The sequence below is a fragment of the Nuphar pumila genome, chromosome 13 (assembly GCF_984573655.1).
Source record: "Nuphar pumila chromosome 13, dmNupPumi1.hap1.1, whole genome shotgun sequence".
Lineage (NCBI taxonomy): Eukaryota > Viridiplantae > Streptophyta > Magnoliopsida > Nymphaeales > Nymphaeaceae > Nuphar > Nuphar pumila.
Window position 1 is genome coordinate 20,663,704 of NC_143261.1, and position 19,921 is coordinate 20,683,624.

Consider the following 19,921-nt stretch of genomic DNA (forward strand, 5'->3'; position numbering starts at 1 on the left):
TTTGTGATAATGAAGCAGTCGTGTCATTTTTAAATAACAACAAGAGCTTAACCTCGCGTCGACACATGGAGTTAAAATACTTTGTTGTTAAAGAAATGACTGAGAATCATCTAGTATGCATTGATACAATTGGGATGAAGGAAATGACTATAGATCCCCTTACTGAAGGGCTAGCATCAGGATTGTATTCCCAACATATAAAGGGGATGGGTCTTTGTTATTCATTCTGATGTATGATAATAAATTATGTGATCACATTTGTGTATATAAATTTGATTCTTTATGGCTTTGTATTTTGTTGATTTTGCATAAAAGATCTCTCATATATATTAGAGAGAATAACAGAATAACAATATTTAAAGGATCAATAGAATAGGTAAGAGACCAACCTATTTATAAAGGTAATTTCAACATGCTAAAGCACTGAAGGTGAGTTATAGTATAGTACATGGAAATATGACATTTTATAAAGGAGTGTTCATCTCCATGACTCATATAATTCATTCTTGTGATAAAGGGTAGCATGTGAACTCACGTGAAGAATAAAATTGAGACAACGGTCTAAACCTCGATTTAGTGTACTTTTGGTGTCAATGGGTTAAGTGGGAGAATGTTGGACATAACGGATTTGGGTCCAACCCATTGGGTGACCCGGTTTGACACCATTAGTGGGCTACATAATGAGGTGTTAGTGTGTGGGAGTTATGTGAATGTGGAGAAACCACATTCACGTAATTGCTTCTTCCCCCATTATATAAGCGGGGTAGGCTGCCATGAAAATGATGAGAGATTCATAGCTATTAGCATACCCCATATACCACATAAGGTTTACTTGGTACAGGGTCATGCTCACCGTCGACCTTACGCCTGAGCTCATCGTGGGCATCGATCGGTTGAAGAGAACGCCGAACACCTGCACTCGCACGCCATAGCATCTTCAGGTACGCTTTTGTGTTTGATTCTGCAGATACGCCAGCTAGTGATTGATTCTCATCTTTAGTGGAAAGACAAACCTCTAATTAGAACCCTTCTCTTGATGAAATGTAAAGTAGAGGCCTGCTTTGACTAAAAAAAATAACAAGTTTTATTTATCATTTTTTAACAGCAGAGTTTCGACTTTATTTATTTTTTAAGTCTGATTGAAAAAACTGCTTTAAACGAAGTTTTGGTCATTTAACTTAAAAGAAAACAGAGCTTTGGTCATTGTTAATAAATTAAACGAGATAGATACATTAGAATATTAGATCTTATATAGTTGTATTTTATATACTTGATTTTGTAATAATTGGACGTTCGGATCGGACAATTTCTACACGGGCAAATATAAAAAAGCCACATTTTTCATTAAAAACCAATATTAAAGTGCTCCTAACAAATAGACAATGTCAAACACATCCGCAGGCTCCTAACTTTGATAAGCACCTACTCTCTCTTTATATATATATAAGTGGGACCATCCACCAAAGGAAGGTCCAAAATCTACAACCGATGAAAATCGATGGCATTTTTGCTTTAACAATCAAGTTTTTCATTGATTGAACTTTACATATTGGATTTTTATCATTCATTTAACGAGCAACATATTTTGGATTATGAATTTTAAATGTTTAGATGTATTTTTTTAAAGCACTAAAAAACAACAGCTCACAATACTTTGTATTATAAAGTTTTAAATGCATTTTGAGCTGTCAATCTTTCACATTTCTAAAAACATGCCTATATGTTGTAAAGTCTTCGAGTAAAGCATATATATTACTAAGTAAAATTATGAAGAACAAATATATGAGGTCTGATCTATGAGATGCTCAAGCATTGGAGAAGGGGAGTTGTCTGATCGTCGTTCGTTGTAGATTTTGGACCTTCCTTTGTTTGGATGGTCTCCCTTTCACACACACACACACACACACACACACACACACACACACACATATATATATATATATATATATATATATATATATATATATATATATATATATATATATATATATATATATATATATATATTTTGGTGCCTTGCAAGACACCAAATTATATGAAATTATTGAACTGAAAGCTTTAGTTTTTTTTTCTAAATTAAATCTTATAGATGTAATCTACCATTTGTGTTTAGTGAGAAATGAGTTTTTGAATCATATGACTGTGACACATAAGCAGGTTTTTTAAGAGCTTAAAAATGAACGGTCTACAATGCACTAAAATTTTATGAGTTAAAAAATCATATTTTTGGATCAAAATAAACTATCCAAATTGATCTTTAGCAAACAAACCTTCTTGAGCACATCTATGTGGTCAGATTGAGTTTATTAAACTAAAGCTATGATTTTTAGCTCAATAGTTCTATATAATCAAATGCACCAAATGATATATATAAATATATATATATATATATATATATATATATAGAGAGAGAGAGAGAGAGAGAGAGAGAGAGAGAGAGAGTAGGGTAGGGCATGTACTAAAAGTGTTTGCGCAAAAAAGACATTGGCATGGACCACCGCTAAATCATCTTTTTTGCCCAACATCAACACGCGGGGTGTTTTCTATGAAAACCCATCCACTGTTATGGATTTTTGTGTGTATATATATATATATATATATCTTTATTTATTTATTTATTTATTTATTTATATCTCACACCTCAAATATCTTTATTCGTGCTTCCAGCTGTATAGAGATTTTATGTGGAAGCTATGCTTTTCAAATCAACACCACAATCATCATATTCTATGGACAAACAGGAAAGTAGTTGCCTGACTTTGAAAGCAAGGTCTGCGCTTCTCTATTGCAACCCGTAGTAGTAAATATTTCTTCAGAAAGCACTTCAAAACTTTTGTTAATTCCTGTCTTTACACTTTTGACCGTTTGTTGTTTTCTTCTCTGTGATATTCTTTGGGGTTTCCTCCAAAATGAACTTAAGACACAGCCGGACTACATTTTTTTTTCTCTTTTTTTATAGTCTTTTTATTTAAAGGTTTTTTATGGCCAGGCTGAGGGATAACTCCCAGGGAACCAGAAGCCAAACATAGTTGGCAAACCTCTGTTCAAAATGCATCATTTGCAATTAGCTGTGAGACCAAAAACAAATGAAGGACGTTTTTTTCAAGAAACTGCTATAAAACTTTTGAAAATTTGTCTTTTAAAGTATTAAAGAACTACATTTCTATGATATCGTTGATATATTGTGACCATGGCCTGTAGTAAGAAAGGAAGGAAATACCAACAGAATTAAGCACAAACATCTCATAGCAGATATTTGCAACTTTTTTTATTGTCCACTTGTTCAGCTTTTTGGAATATCATACAAGAGCTTGAATGCTATTCCATCTCAAATAAATAACGATAATATAGACCTTTCTATCACACAAAAGATTGAAAAATGAATCACAAAATCTTTAGATTCTGGCGATCAGTTTCAACTTCCAACCCCATGTTTGCTAGCAATCCCTCTTGTCTCCAGCATAGATGGGATTTTCCAATTTAGTTGGTCCAAGATGCTCCCAACATTTTAGCCATGAAACTGTACTTATCAGCAGCTTCATCTATCTGCAAAGAAACAAGCAACAGAAACAGGGTCAGCCAAACAACCACCTATGATAAAAAAAATGCATGAGCCATGCATATAAGCAATTTGCTTGTTACCATTTTTTTCGTAGGACGACCAGCTCCATGTCCAGCTTTTCGATCAATCCGGCCAATAATGGGGTTGGTCTGTGGGCTCTTCTCCAAGCTTGTGCAAAGCTCATATTGCATAGTCTGAAGTTGAAGAGAGCGAAATTACCATGAACAAAGCTATAATATAGAGTACGGGGTGAATATCCACAAAAATGAGTAGCAAACACGTGCAACTGCATGGGACAGTGACCAAAGCAGCAAAAATATTGTCACCCAAACAAACACTTATTTTTGTGAAATTAAAAATAAATCACAAAATTAGGTTAACAGATTGTCCCCCATACAACAAAACCAGGGTTTACAGAAACCAGGTTGCAAAATACCCTTGAGTTCTTATGAGCTCTCCCACCTTACAAAGGAGAGCATCACCGACACAATAGCTACCAGCAGAAGTGCTAAAAGGTAATTCTGGCTATTAAGTTGTAACTTTTTCTCTCACAGCAATATATTACAGCTACAATATTGATCTAACTGAAGTAGACATACTTTATGTAAGAGCAGATTAATTGACTTCATTGGGACATTTGACATCGCAGCAAGACATGTAATTCTGTTCAATTACTAAAAGACCAAATGGTTGAAATATACATAACTTGCATCACCCCAAATCATACACAATTAGCTGTGGTATACTTGATTGATTCAAGGTAAAAGATTATTAACAACTAAAACCTATGTAACTTTTTTAAACAATTTTGAATCAATTATTCAAAAAAAAACAGAAAAAAAAGGAGGCATACATTTGCAATCTGTGTATTTATCATGTTGACTCACAGCCATGTGGATGTTACAAATTCATCACAAATTTATAGCTCTAAAGGTTTCATATGATATGGTGGTTTCATGCATTAATCATCAACATCATGAGCAAGCTACTAATTTTCTAAGAGCAAATGATATATTTATTATCACTAAAATGCCCATGGTCGGGATGATGCATGAAGCCTGGATATAATTGATATTGACACTTTTTTGCCATGACAATTGACATTGGGATACTTACAGCCAGCAGTTTCAAAGAATGCAGTGGCACGACCCTATCATCATGGTCAGCAGTGAACAACATGGTAGGTGGATACTGGGATTGCTGATCACCAAATCTCTCCCATGGCCGCTTCACATTATGAAGGGGTGAGTACCTGGTAAAATAGAACACCTTAATCCTAAATTGAAAGTCAACTAACTATCAAGGAACCGATATTCAAAAAAGATATTGACTTAACAATATGATGCATATAAAATGGAAAAGAATCAATTAGACCCCAAAAATAAAAATTACTTCCATGGCTTTTTCTCAAAAAAAGAGGGACAATGGACTAAGTGCACAGCAGGTATATACACAACCACAGATAAAACTATAAAGGGTTCTCTCACTTAATTAGCCATTCAAATTCTTCCTTCTTCTCTGAGCAACCATAGTCAGATGTCCAAGCATGCCCTGTATTAGAAAAAATAAACCAAGTTAAATATAAGGATACATATTAATGAATCACTTATCATGACAAGGGAGAATACTAACCAATAGTAAACTTGTGAAAACGTAACATGTCCATCACGCCAACATGAGCCAAAGCACATCCAAAAAGGTCAGGTTTCTGCTCCCATGAAAAATTAAATCATCATATCACTTAACATATTATACAACAGGAAAATACTCATCATACGCAAGTGCCTATTGATGAAACGAGACAGATATATTAAGTCTAATAATTATGTGTCAGGTAGTAGCTCAATATTCTCTAAATCATGCATGCTCTGCAGAGTAAAAATCATTCACCTGAATTGGGCCTGTAAGGCCGTAATATGTTGTAGTGATCCATTCAGTACGTGAAATGCCTCGCACACCAAGACAGTCTTGTGAAGAATGATCATGAATATTGAACAATTCATAAACATGGGCACCAAGGCATGTATTAAGTGGAAGCACACATTCACTTACAACAAGCAACCAACTTTCAGCAATCAAGATTGTTTGTATTCACAATGGTATTCTATGGATCATGCATAACCTGGATCCTCCTTTGAAAATATGCTAACAGGATGCTTTAGATTGAATTCCTTCTATCCTCTTCCCACCCCCTTGGTTCTCCTAGTTCAATGGTGCCAGAAAATTATGGGCAGAAAACCAAGCCAAAAAAAAAATAGGGTTTCAAGACTGGCTTCTTCAAACATCATACTTATATATGACATGAGAGAGAATGGACAATTTAGGCCACAATCAGAAAGAATGGCTCAAAAAAGGGCCTGGTACTTACTAGGGATTTAAGTCTAATTTTTTGCTTATGTTGCATCACCATCATTACCATATCAAGGAGAGAGATAAAGACCAGGATATAACCCAATCAAACAGATAGGGAAGGATTTAAAAGTTTCTAATATTTAAGGAATTTTCCTAAAACTCTCTTCACTTTGACATATATATATATATATATATGCATCTGAAAAAGTAAAAGTGTGTACCTGATTTATGCATGCAGCAACTAGAAGCCCGCCGTTACTTCCACCTTCAATGCATAGATGTTTTGGCTGTGTGTAACCAGCAGATACAAGGAACTCAGCAGCAGAAATGAAATCATCAAAGCAATTTTGCTTGTTTCCAAGGGAACCAGCCTTGTGCCAATCTTCTCCATACTCTCCACCACCACGTATGTTAGCTATGCAAAGGACTACACCGAGATTCCTTGTAAGAACGATCCGGCTGACATTAAATGATGGAGTGATGCTAATGTTGAAGCCACCATAACCATACAGCAACAATGGATGGGAACCATCCATGGTAATATTTTTTCTTGCCACAATGAACATAGGTATCTTTGTACCATCCTTGCTTGAGAAGAACACCTAATCAAACAAATGCAGTTGATGTAAAGGATCACAAAACAGATAATACATTGACATGCAAGAGTTCAACTCCCGGTAATGAGAAAACAATGAAAGGTTGATGCTGAACCATCTAGATACGAGAAGAAGATGAATTCACAAGTTAAACTTCAAGTCTTCGACACTTTATTAAAAGATATTAAAATAATCAGTGCCCTATACTGGAAGTGATCATTAGAATGTAACATGCTATGCATCTTCATCAATAAAAGACAGATGCAAATAACGAGACCAGACTCACCGACAGATGCTTACCTGGTTAACTTGGAAGGCTGTGCGATCAAAGCCAGGAACAATTATCTCCTTGAATATCTTCATCTCAGGGACACCATGATCTTTTAAGTGACATCGGTAAATAATCCCTGGTGCAAGGAAGCTTGTAAATCCAATAAATACTTCACTGTCTTCACGCCTGCCAGAGATGCCATAAACTGAGCCTATGTCTATTGGCAAATTATGAAGCAGCTTTCCTGTTCTCAATTCCCTTAACTGCAGAACATACTTCACATCACTCAGATAACTCACCAAAAGTTGGGTCCTGTTAACAGCTATAGCTGATTTCAGCACATCTTTTTCAGATTCTTCCACTACATCAGTCCATGAACTTGGCTCCTTGAGGTCAACCTGGACCAACTTGTACTTTGGAGCTTCCTTGTTGGTCCGAAAGATAAAGAGGGTATCATCATTTGCCACAGCTTCATAACATGCTTCAAAGTTGTCAACAAGCTTAACAAATGGAAGCATATTCTTCCCTCCTCGCAACCCTTCTAACCCTTGGGGAAGCAAAGACAAGTCATAGTAGTAAAGTTTGTTGACTGGGTCACAGCTCTCCGCAATATATAGAAGAACGTACTGCAAATGTCATATAAGATTAATTAGTTTGTAAGACCCAATCAACTTATCAATCTTCAGAATTGATAACAAGTAACTTATCCATCTTCAGAATTGATAACAAGTACAGCAAACAAATCATCTCCAACAAGCTCTGACCAGGAAAGATTGCAAACATGCAAATTCTCTATCTCAAGCATGTTGAACTTAATAGCAACGACCATAAGTAAAATGCTGGAACAATTTGCCTCTAGGAAAGAATAAACCGTTAAATTAAGGCACAAATAATATTATCATATTCTATGTACTCAAACACTCTCTCATTTTTTGTTCTAAAAAAAAGTCTCATTTTTAAGTGCACCTGGTGTGTGTGTGTGTGTGTGTTAAATCCAAACTGAAGCAATTTTTTTTTCTTTTTATCCTTTCCTATGTCCATATCTCATTTCCTGGCCTGTCAATATGCTCTATTAGAAACTTCTTTTTTAGTTCAGTCCCCATTTTCACATATAGGTTACTCCTTCCATCTATTTTTAGTATCATTGTCTTTCAACATGTCACTTTGTTATTCACCCTTAGTATACCTTTCATGATTAAGATCCCTAGTTATCTTTCCATAATATTATCTAGTTCCTTTCTTTCTGTAACGTTAACTAGTAGTTGATAGTGTTAGCTGTTCAATAATGTTTTGACTACAGTAACAGAAAAAAGAAAAGCCCAATGATTAGACAGAGAAAATATTGGTTTGAATCTAATATGAACAACAAAAACATCAACTACCAACTACCAACTCTAGGGTAGTAAATTATGATCCAGACTGAAAAAAAAGGAAAAGAATGGCAGAGTAGCACTTTATTCAAAAATCAAATAGGATGTATCTAGGAAGGAAGGTAAAAGAAGCTATTTTTTGAATGAAACTAACAGGAAATGTCAAAAGATGAAAATTAGTAATGGTTCTTATGACCCAGCAAAAGTTTATGATGGATAGAGGCAACTGATCCATAATGCTAAATAAAGGCAATAAAGTATCAAATAACTATACCAAAATATTCAAGACATGTATGCTTAAATTTTAGTGCTAGGACTGTGAAGAGAGACTGCCTAAATTAGGTAGAGCCAAATTGACTGGCCACCTTAATCCTCTAGATATATATGCTGGTCATAGATGAAGTGATATCATATATAAAAGAGGTTTCAACACATACATTGCTTACAAATCTGACAGAACTTATTAGCCAAACCAGGAACATGGAAACCACTAATTGGAAATACTGAAGATAGAGAAGGCCCTGGTTCAGCCAGTAGAAGGAAAAATAAATACTATATCTTTGGTGGGAAGTAAATTACAAAAAAATCTAGTTAATTAGGGCTGACCAGATAACAGCACAAATGGGTCTAAGGATTATATAACCAGGACATTCCTAATAGGTGACACAGACATAAGCTATTAAATATCTGGAGAAAAAAATAATAGAACCAACAATTAGCATATCAAAGTTCAGGGATCACACTAGGAAAAAAAGATGTCTGAGCACACAAAGCACAAAAGAGTGTCAGGATCAAAGTTGTGCTATTTCAATGATGAGGAATTGAAATAACAAAATGAAAAGATAAAAGTTGTTGTAGAAGGATTATTCCAAACTTTTTCAAGAAGAGACCAAGTACTTCTAATCACCTTGCCTTTAGGCCCCTACCTAGACAAAAAGATTCCCTGATAAGTAAATCAATATTTGCATGAACCAGAAGGAAAGATAAACCACAGCAAATTGTATGTTTTAAACCCACTGCCCACCATAGTCTCTATGCTTATGAACACTAAAAGAAACAGATAAAAACATCATGCCACTTATGCTTAATGAACATTCACTATTGACTCACAACATTTCAACATATAAACATCTAATAGTCAACAGCAATGAAACATGATATAAAATCAATAGCGCATGTTTCTCACAAAAATGTACAAAGAGAGCAGAAATGAGTTTCCTACCTTTCCATCCTTAGTAACTTGTGATTGGAAAATAAATTTAGGGTTCTCAGGATCCTTCCAGAATAAAATATCTTCAGACTGATCAGTGCCCAAAAAGTGGTAATAGAGCTCATGATTAAGATTTATGTTTGTCTCAATCCCAGCATCTATGTCTTCCCCTTCCCTATTTGAAGCATCAAGAAACTAAATGCAATGAGCATGACAGAAACAAAGGAGAAGAAATTCATATACAAAAGGTTCACATACTTGGGTGCCGGATAGCGACCATAGAAAAAGCCGTTGCCATCATGGGTCCAGCTAATTGATGAAAACTTGACCTATAAAGAGCAAATAAATCACCAGAATAAATATTTTTTGTTGTTTTAGCTCCAGATTATTAACACCACACTATTGATTTCTTTCCTAAAATCTTTCTCGGTGCGGATTTCACAATGCATCAAATCTTGAACATTTTCACTAGAATAAGAAACTAAAAGAGTTGCAGGTGAATCAGATAATCCAGTCCTCACATCCTACCAATTCCATTCTTGCATTGAATAACAAAGCAAAGTGATGAGTCAACCATATACATACCCATGATAGAGTATCAGGCAGTACACACTTATCCTCAATACGGATTACTTTGATGGTCACCCAATCGCTGCCACTTGAACTAAGCCCATAAGCAAGAAACTTTGCATCCTCACTGAATGAGAACATGCTCAGGGCAACTGTCCCATCCTCACTAAGAACATTAGGATCAAGTAAAACCTCAGCCTCGCCCTCTAAATCATCCTAAAATACAGAGATGAAAAAACAAATCATGAATGTTATCAACACTATAGCAATGATTCTCGTAGAAATATATAACAGCAAACAGTCCTTTCTATTCAACTATAGAACCAAGGCCGGTATCCGACAATGCTGCAGGTCCTAAGGCCTAATACCCATATTTCCAATTTCCAATAACTCCCCCACCCCACCCGGCCAAAAAAAATCCAAGACTTTGGTCGAATTGGACTCCCATTCCATCAAAATTCTTCCAATAAAAAAGGGAAAGAGAGAACTTTGATAGTATTGGATTCCAATTCTACCCCATTCCATGAATCCAAACACAAGAAAGGAAAAAAGAGATGAAATTCTCAAAACGAGCTACGCGTATATGAATGTATGTGTGTGTGTGTGTGAGAGAGAGAGAGAGACCTGAACGTAGAGCACACTTTGTGCCTGGAGACCAGAATTGTGGGAGTAGAAGTACTTGTTCCCCTTCCTGAACGGTGTATCGAATCGGGGATGGTCGAAGAGAGTCGTAATCTGTTCGCTGAGCTTCTCCCTCGTCTCGCAGACTTGCAGCACGGACTCGGTTAAGCCCACCTGCTTATCAACGAATTCCTTGACCTCCTCCGAATCGGGATCCTCCAACCTTCCAACCAACCCCCAAAAAATCACATCCCCAAAAGCAAATATTCACCACCAACAACAGATAAAAAGAAGACAAAGGAGGAGAAATCAACACGTACCAACGATATGGATCGGGAATCAAAACGCCGTGGTAATCATCGACGACGGAATCGTCTCTTCTGGCAGGTGGGTATTGAAGCGGAGACTCCACGAACGAGAGAGAACCCATTTTCTTACACGAGACAACGATGCGCCCGCGGAAGTTTCCCGGCGTATTTACAGCAAGGGCTGCCAGACAGAGCGAGCGACTATTATATAGTCGCAAAGAGGAAAACATCCCGCCTATCCAAATTGACTATTAAAATAGTCGCCTGCTCTCTCGCACCCATCGCTATAAATACGCCGGAGACGCATCGTTGTCTCTGTAAGAAAATGGGTCCTCTCTTCCGACGAAGGGTACTGACCTTTGCCTGCCTAGTCCTTTTTACGGGGGCGGTAGTTGTTTCTTTACTAAAAACCACGTTTGGAAGAGCGAAAAACTTTCATAGAAAAGAAAGTGAGTGGTGGGAGTGTAAAAATAAATTTTTTTAAAAAAGAATGTAAAAAATTATACTGTTTTAGAAAAACTCTCACGGCTAAAAAGTGTCCCTCATTTAGAAGGATCAAATTATACTGATCTTCCATTTTGCATCACTTTTCCCACATCTTTCTTGATTTCAAACGTGCTCTCAGGATTAGGGATGGCAGTGGACCCGGAGATACCAGGGCTCTGCCCCACCTCGCCCCGTTTGGACCCGGGATGAAGAGCATGAAACGGGAATGAAAGCGGGGATGAAGGTTAAAATCTATCCCCGTGTGGGGATGGAGGCCGGGATGGACTTACGCTTTCCCCCACCCGCCTCGCCCCATCCCCAATCCTTTAAGTAATGACTATAGATCGAGGGGAAACAGGGCCCTGCCCCGCCTCACCCCCGTTTGGACCGGGGATGGAGGCGGGGTGGAGGTTAAAATCCATCCTCGTGCGGGGATGAAGGTTCAGATTTTGAAACAGGGCGGGGGTGGAGACCTTGTCCTCCGTCCCGGTCCATTGCCATCCCTACTTAGGATGTATTTGCTTGTCATAGAATAGGGTATTGCAGCACCCCTTCTGCCCTGAATCGGACCCCTCACGAAAACCATTTTCCTTAAAAAGGAAGATCCTGCGTATAAAATGACACACCCGTCAAAGCATTTCCACGATGCCGTGTTTGTTTTGGCATTGTGGGTTCTACGAAAATGCACACTCGGCGATGCATTTTCTTGAAAAAACCCAAATTTTCAGTGACAAGCAAAAGGCCCCTTATTGGTCGCTGAGTGCCTACCATTTTTTTCATTTTGCTATAAATAAATAAAGCATACCGCTCTGTCCGTAATATTTTTCTTTCCCTAACGTCAATGTGGGAGCAACAATGTTACTCAGAGATTCGATCTTATGGTGCTTGAAGAAGACCAACTCGCTTTCGCTATCTTTGCGTGCTCATGAGCTAAGAATGTCTCCATTGTAGGGGTCCAATGAGATCGTACTATCTCATCTGAGAGGTCTCGGGTTCGAATCCCACTGGGTTATCCCATAATGCAAGCAAATAGTGGGGCTACTACTATACGACCCCACCTAGGGATGCAAATGGATGCGATATAGTCTGATATTCGATCCTAGTCCGCCATGTTATTTTGAGATTTGAGTCTTTTAAGTAAAATTTGAATGTGCATCTGTTCAATCAAATTACTTTCGGATTCGGCTCAGATTTGGATCAGTAATTTAAGTCAATTTTGAAATTGATCCGAATCAAAATTCAATTGGGTTGCACTTTTTGTACATGTAAATAGTTTGCTTTTGTTTTTTTTCTTCTGAACCTATTGTGGTCGTATGTATTTCAGATTCAACCTCACCTCATCAGATCTTATTCAGATCCAGATGCGGATTCAGATATATTGTTTGTATTTTAGATTCGAATTTGAATCGAGCAAGATCTGGCACGAATCCGAATCTGACCAGTCCCCACTCATGTGGCCACAATTCCATCTTTTTTTTACAAGCACAGATGTGAGGGAGATCACAATCTACAATGGGTTAATATTCACTGTTGATTTTTTTTGGAGCAACTTCCACTGCACATGGTTTCTCCGATGAACAGGAAAAAGGTTAAAAAGGAACTGCTCTGAGGTATCCTTTAGTTAATTGGGTGACAATGGTCTGGACTCAATAAGGACAGGATGCGAATGGGGTTGCTAACGGATCAGAAATGGAGCAGATCAGTTTCTGCCATATCTAAATCTGAATTGTGTACAGTCAATCCAAATCCAAATCTGAATTCAGATAAGATCTGATGATATAAGATTGAATTGAGATCCAAAATATATATGGCAGTACCACTGAAACACTAGTTTTTTTCAAAATATCATGAGGGATTTAGAATGAACCCTAACGTAGAAAGGTTGTCCTTGAACTCCACATTTTGAGGACCAGGTGAATATTCTCGTGTGTGACTTAGCCTAGAAGGGGTTTGGCTCAGTGGGATGGGACCTAGGCCGCTAGGCAGGCAGTCTAGGTTCAATTCTCACGAGCATCACCTCTTGTGCAAGCCGAAGCATGCGAGCGACTCCCTTGGGGCAAAGGGTAAGCCCACGGAGTTTTATACTGTCAGAACAGTGACATACAGCACTTGACAAAAAAATTACCTCCAGCATCTGTTTCTTATTATATTCCACTCCACATTCAACCCTGTGTCACAAAGAGAAGGGACACGGATTGGACTTGAACGGTCAACATTTTCTTTTTAAACATAAGACCATAAGACAGAGGACACAAATTTTAAAAAAAAATTAATCAATAAAAAACTATTTTTTGGTATTTTAATATCAAAAATACATTTTTATTAAAATAAAACTCAAAACATTAAATAATATTAAAATAATCACCATAAGTGTCCGTGTCAACCTGTCTGAGAGTGTTTGCTCATGTCACAAGGACACGCCACACTTCTCACTCCATTCAGAGAATGGGGTGCGCCAGCACCCCCTTTCCATGGATTCTACCAAGGTTGTTAAATGTGATGAGGCAAAGCGAGGCATTGAGCATGTTATGAAGCGAGGCATAAGCCTTGAGGTGTTGAAGCATAAGCTTCATGATCAAAATAATAAAATATATAATATTAATAAAATAATGAAAATTTAAAATAATGAAGATTGAGAAATCAAAGCCAAGGCAAAGGGATTTAACGTGCGAGAAATGATGATATATTAATTTTGGAAGAATAATACAATGTGTGACCGACCATGTGGGGCTAACAACCTGAACCTCATTGTTTGTAAGTCAAGGGTTAACAACAGTCGATTCCCAGAAGCACAGAGGATCGTTCTGTCGATGACAGAAGATCCAAAGGTTGAAGAGGGGGCTGGCCTAAAAACATGTTTGGAAGCCTTGTGGAAGCAACGAGAACTATTAAGGATACGACCAGTGTGTGTGTAATGGATGAGAATCAAAAGGTGCAACATAGAAAAGAAGTCGGGGGATGGTTTGTGCAGTTGGGATCATCTTCCATAATGGAGTCACACAACAGAAAATGTGTTCAAATGTGGCACCAGAAAGGAAGAGGCGTCGTACATTCCAGTATGCTTGAGTGTGCGCCTCAGTACCTTGAGCGTGCGCCTTGCCTCTGAGGCGTACGCTTCAGGTACTGAGGCGTACGCTTCAGGTACTGAGGCGTACGCTTCAGGTACTGAGGCGTACGCTTCAGGTACTGAGGCGTACGCTTCAGGTACTGAGGCGTACGCTTCAGGTACTGAGGCGTACGCTTCAGGTACTGAGGCGTACGCCTCTCACAACACTGGATTCTACTGCCACGGAAAACCCACCTCCAACATGTAAAATGGCACGCCCACCAAGGGTTTTTGCAAAAAAATGCAGGTTTCTGTTGTTTGTGTTCACTATGGGCTCCGCAAAAATGCACGTCCGTTGATGCATTTCTTTAGAAAACAACTCACTTTCCATGACACATAAACGTGCCCTTAATCTTGACTCAAGCCAGATTTGGCAAGGCTCAGAAGACCTAAGATCCTTAAGACCTCCAAAATACATGTATCTCAAAGATCCTCGGATCTCAAACCTCTCAAGTTTGAGGGCCAAGGAGTTTAACAAAAACTCTCAAGTAGGGTCAAGGGTTTAAAGGTCAAAGGATAAGAGAAAAAGCTTCGTAAATTTCACCCTAAGTAGGGATTCTTAAACTCAAAACACCTAGGGCACCTGAAATTTTAGGTGTTTGGGACAGTAAGGGTGCCAGAACATCAGGATTTGTGGGCATCTAGAACACCAGAGTGAGTTTAGACCCAAGGGGTTTGGCATAGTGGGATGGGGCCTAGACCGTTTGACGGGGCAGTCTAGGTTCAAATCCCATGGGCGTCACCCCCCTGTGTAAGCCAAAACTTGGAGACTCTCTTGGGTCGAGGGGTAAGCCCTCAGAGTTTTACACCAACATGGACACTGGCCATCAGTACGGTAGGCTGAGCCAGGGCGGCTAGGTCCCTGTGCCTGGGGCAGTTTCTCCAAGTAAAAAAAGAAAGAACACTAGATTGACAAAAGTTCATACTGGCTTAACAAACTCACCCAACTTTCCACCCAGCCAAATAGTGGTACCTAGTCAAGTCTATGGTTTTGATTCCCTTAACTATGTTTCAAGGATCAATAAAGCTCATCTAGCATCCATGTACTTATCACTGCATTAGATGCCACCTATGAATTATAGGCTGGTGATTCAGAAATGCATTGGAAGGGTGTGCTCTCAAAAAGGCTAAGGTTTGCCTAGGATAAGTGATAAATGCTTTTGTTCCATAAGCCTTTTGGGCATGAAAACATGAGCAAAAGGATCAATTCATCATGACTACAAATTATGCACCACTAAATCCACCCCCTCCATTTTAATGCAAATAATATATCACCCAAAGGTCTATGAAGGCCTTTCTGCGTCCTGTTTGAGTGCGAAAGGAGGTCCAGGTTTCTAGATGTAGCAACAGTCATGAGTACTATCAAAATGTTCTTGTGCATATGTTGGCAAGGAAAATCACTATGAAATGTGTGATCAGGGTGAATTTCAATAACTGGCCTACTTCTATGTTATACCTACAGTATGCATTACACAGTTAACATCCAATGCTACATAAGAATACAGCATAGTATCATAAACTCTCTTTTGATACAGGATTGGTGGATTGTGTAATTTTGTCCCTAATAAGATATAACATAAACAATTGCACAGTATGATATAAACTGAACTTTAGGTTGCTATTTTGATTCTCAACATCTTCTCAACAATTCCTGGCAATGTATAGCATTAAAAAAAAAGAATCATGTTAATAGAATAGTGAGCATTTATAAATAATACAGGATGAACACGCTCCCTGCTAAAAAAATGGCAGTTTTTTATACCATCCACATTTTGGAAGGAAAAGTTGGAAATAACAAAACTTATGTGCCATGTCAGCCAATCATATCAGACCAATTCACTCGGTGGCACCATTTTTACATCGCATGCCTACTTCAGTATCATTATCTCCATTGGGATGTTCCATTCGGAAATCAGGATAATTACGATGGTTTAGAGAGTGAAGCCAAAGTGCTACAACTCCTTCCTTACGTTCAGTTGACGCAATGTGAGCATATATATGCTTCATTTTGAATTCTTCCACCTGTTCAGCATATCCCTCCAAAGACAACTCCTCATGAGAATCTCTCCACTTCTGATTATATGAAGTATACAGGCATTCATACAGAAAAAGACCCAGCTCAGGGGCTGTAGGAACATTGATATTCACATCCCTGAAGATACCAAAGGCAAATGAAAGAACAACATTATTCACAGTTGAATATAAGAAAACATTATGAAAAGGTGTCATCAGCTCTAAGAGCATCATAGCATCCATGAATAGCTAAGAGAAAGTATCAATTTCTCTAACTACTCTCTTCAATAAATTTGCTAACAGAAAGCTTCAACAGCACTGGAATAAGGACATGAAACTTTAGCATTTCCTGTAAGTACCAATTTCACTAAATTCTCAAAGAAAACAACAGACTAGAAAGCAAAATTAAAATGAAAAAAACAGGAAGAGACCAAAATCGACAGTTTGAACTGATCACGCAAAAAACTGGATAAAATTTGAAATTCAAACAGAAGTCTACCTCCTCAAAGCTGTTGTTATCAACGACTCTGGAGCGCAGCCACGCATGACTGCAACAGCAAGCCCGATCATCTTGCGGATCTGATGTAGCATGAAGCTCTGCCCCACGACTACACATTTCACAAAATCAATACCATCAACGGCGACAACGTCATTGGCTTCAAATGACACAATGTAGCGATTAGCCGATGGATCCTCTGCCTTTATTCGTGTTGTTAAATTATGAAAATTATGAGTACCAACATACATCTTTAGGATACCATTGAACATCTCTTTTTCCTTATGACCATAACAGAAGGTACCGCTCCGTCCATCTTCCTTCTCGATGCATTCAACCTGCTGCTGATCTCCATTAACCTCGGTTCCTTGTTCTTCGACATCAACAGAATTCCTATTCTCTCTCTGTTCGAGCACAGGCAAAACCCCAGCTTTATCTTCTTCTCCAGAGTCCAAAGAACCACTAATTTTTACTATCCCTTCCGAGCAAGAAAAATCTCCAACTTCTGTCTCCTCCTTTTCTACAGAATCCGCCTCACCGGATGTTTTCGCAAGATCCGAATCGAAAGGTACCTCGTTTTGCATCAATCGCCCCGAATTTGAAGAAACCCCATTTCCCCCCTCACCCACTAAGACCTCAGGAACCCTAGTTTTCTCTTGCTCTTCTTCTGGAATTGCAGAGACTCCATCTTCTACGGCTTCCCCGGATTCCAAAACCATTTCAGAATGGCAAATCTCTCCGTTTTCCTCAACTGCACCAGAACCTACCAAAACCCCCTCACCCTCCTTCGAATTCCTCTCGCTCCTTCGCCCTCCCATAACCCCAACCACCTTCCTCCCTCTCTCGGAGCATTCCAAACACTTGGCGAGAGCGTTATCGAAGCCCTCGCTCTCCAGCACGCTCTCCCGATCGGGGTGCGCAGTGGGGTCGAGGGCAAATACGGGAAGAAGGTAGACGTACCGCCGGCGGTCGCAGTACTTCTTGGCATTGAAGGAGGCGGTAACGCGCTTGTACCCAAGGGCGACGATCAGCGGGGGGAGGTGGGAGTTGAGGCGATCGATCAGGCCAGGCGGGTCGACGAAGAAGCGGCCGGAGACGACCTGACCGACGGCGCTGACGCCCTTATCGGTGCGGGCGGAGCGCATCCAGTCGACCTTGCGGGGGTCGCCGTAGTCGGGCTCGGCGATGGCCCCGGCCCTGAGGAGGGCGAGCTCGAGTTCGCCCTCGATGGTCTTGGCCCCAGGATTGCGCTGCATCCCTTGGTAGCCAACGCCGCAATAGGCCAAAAACAACGCGATCTTCCGACGCTTGAACCGAGTCCGCCTGGTGGTGGTGGTGGCGCTCTCCTCGGCCTCATCTTCGGTGGTGGTGGACATCTTTAGCTTCTTGGTTTGGGGCTCTGGGGTTGATGTTGAGGGACCATCCGCCTGCTCCTCCACCTCCATTCTTTTCCCAAACCCCTCTTTCTGTCAACAGGGTAGGGTCTTAGGGTTTAGGGTTTAAGTGGACAGGCAACAAAACCAGTTTCTCTGCTGCAACTGTCTGACTATGGAGTTATGGAACATGCAGGGCAGATTAGCAGTTGTGGTCATATTGCATATAACCAAAGTAGTTGAAGTGTGCGGGGGCTCCACTCACGCATATCCCGTTGCACGGTTCCCGATGTCACAGGGACACGAAATTTGGGTGTGTCCCCGGTGACACCGGGGGACACGCCATTTTTAATGACGTTTTAATATTTTTTATTTTTTTTCAATAAAAATGCATTTTCATTATTAAAATATCAAAAACAGTTTTTATTTGATTAAAAAAATATATATTTTGTGTCCTCGTGTCCTACTCTTCCAATTTGCGAGCTGAACTCATGTCTACGAAGATAAGTGAATTGTGCTCGTCTACGTAGGACCGAAAAAACAAGCCAAGCAGCTCATGGCTCAACTCATGTGTGGTGTGGTTGACAAGGAGATGGTCCAAACTCATAAAATAGGCTCAGGAAGCTGAACATAAACAATAAGTACACCACTCGGTTTGTACAATCGCAACAACAATAACTACGTCTTCATCTCAAAAAAATTAGGGTCGGCGATATGAACCAAAAAAGAAAATCATTCGGGGGTCTTCCACATGAATCCTTCTCCTCCAATCATTTCTATCAAATGTCATGTCTTATTCAAAGCATTCATATCCTTTCCTATCATCTCCATCCATGTCTTCCTAAGCCTATCCCAACCTCTTTTAACTAATATATTTTTTCATTTCTCCATCCTTTTAACTCGAGCATTATTAGGCCTTCGCCGAATATGTCCAAACCACCGTAAACGATTCTCTCTCATCTTATTTTCAATAGGTGCAATGCCTACCTTCTTATGTTTGTACTTGCATTAAATTTTAAAAAATTATATTTTAAATATATTTTAAATCATATAGTATATATACTAGAGAAATTTGTAGATACAGGCAGGTTAGATGCAAAATCATACATGCTAAATGGGTTTTTCTGCCTTTTTTGTATTTTTTTACAGGGCATGGTCATTTTATGAGGATTTCACATCTGGATCATGTGTTTTTGATGAAAAAAATGAATTTGAAGCTTCCAAAATTCACAAAGATTCTGGATCATTGATTTTTTAAACCTTATAAAAACCCAACCATGTGTAGGAATAGAACTCTTCGTGAGTTGATCCCTATAAAATCAATTACATAAATCACACCTGTACTGTTAGAATTTAAAAATAAAATTAAAAAAAGGCTAAAAAACCCATTTAGCACGTTTATTTTGCACCTAACGCATGCGCAGCACTCATATATATATATATATATATATATATATATATATATATATATATATATATATATATATATATATATATATATATATATATAACATATGGTTGAACCCAGGGTTGTTAGTATTGGTGTGTATCAGCCTAAATCGGTCCATATATAGTATTTTCAGAAAA

At 38.8% G+C, this 19,921-nt stretch overlaps 2 protein-coding genes across 3 annotated transcripts; both read right to left on the minus strand.

Annotated features, from left to right (window-relative positions):
• Window positions 1–3,228: 3,228 nt before the first annotated feature.
• Window positions 3,229–11,265, minus strand: LOC149818032 (uncharacterized). 2 transcript variants are annotated; one of them, XM_089984850.1, is made up of 12 exons: window positions 10,873–11,265; window positions 10,556–10,775; window positions 9,947–10,147; window positions 9,620–9,690; window positions 9,374–9,536; window positions 6,811–7,407; window positions 6,136–6,516; window positions 5,195–5,270; window positions 5,050–5,113; window positions 4,679–4,814; window positions 3,643–3,756; window positions 3,229–3,546 (listed from the first exon to the last, which is right to left on the minus strand). In XM_089984850.1, exons 1-12 carry the CDS (start codon window positions 11,088–11,090, stop codon window positions 3,481–3,483), a joined length of 2,307 nt encoding a protein of 768 aa, XP_089840976.1. In that variant the 5' UTR covers window positions 11,091–11,265; the 3' UTR covers window positions 3,229–3,480. The 2 variants fall into 2 exon arrangements, with proteins under 2 accessions (XP_089840976.1, XP_089840975.1); XM_089984849.1 differs by having other exon boundaries at window positions 3,643–3,848.
• Window positions 11,266–16,145: 4,880 nt separating this feature from the next.
• On the minus strand, window positions 16,146–18,517 carry LOC149818033 (uncharacterized). The gene is made up of 2 exons (XM_089985381.1): window positions 16,965–18,517; window positions 16,146–16,604 (listed from the first exon to the last, which is right to left on the minus strand). Exons 1-2 carry the CDS (start codon window positions 18,404–18,406, stop codon window positions 16,289–16,291), a joined length of 1,758 nt encoding a protein of 585 aa, XP_089841507.1. The 5' UTR covers window positions 18,407–18,517; the 3' UTR covers window positions 16,146–16,288.
• Between the last annotated feature and the right edge of the window lie 1,404 nt (window positions 18,518–19,921).

Excerpts from the sequence above, each read along its gene's own strand:
- LOC149818032 (XM_089984849.1), bottom strand. The coding sequence starts at position 11,090 with ATGTTTTCCTCTTTGCGACTATATAATAGTCGCTCGCTCTGTCTGGCA. Across the intron at positions 10,148-10,555 it reads AAAGTGTGCTCTACGTTCAG|GATGATTTAGAGGGCGAGGC; the intron begins GTCTCTCTCTCT and ends TCTGTATTTTAG. Across the intron at positions 5,114-5,194 it reads TTTTCACAAGTTTACTATTG|GGCATGCTTGGACATCTGAC; the intron begins GTTAGTATTCTC and ends TTTCTAATACAG.
- LOC149818033 (XM_089985381.1), bottom strand. The coding sequence starts at position 18,406 with ATGGAGGTGGAGGAGCAGGCGGATGGTCCCTCAACATCAACCCCAGAG. Across the intron at positions 16,605-16,964 it reads ATAACAACAGCTTTGAGGAG|GGATGTGAATATCAATGTTC; the intron begins GTAGACTTCTGT and ends TGGTATCTTCAG.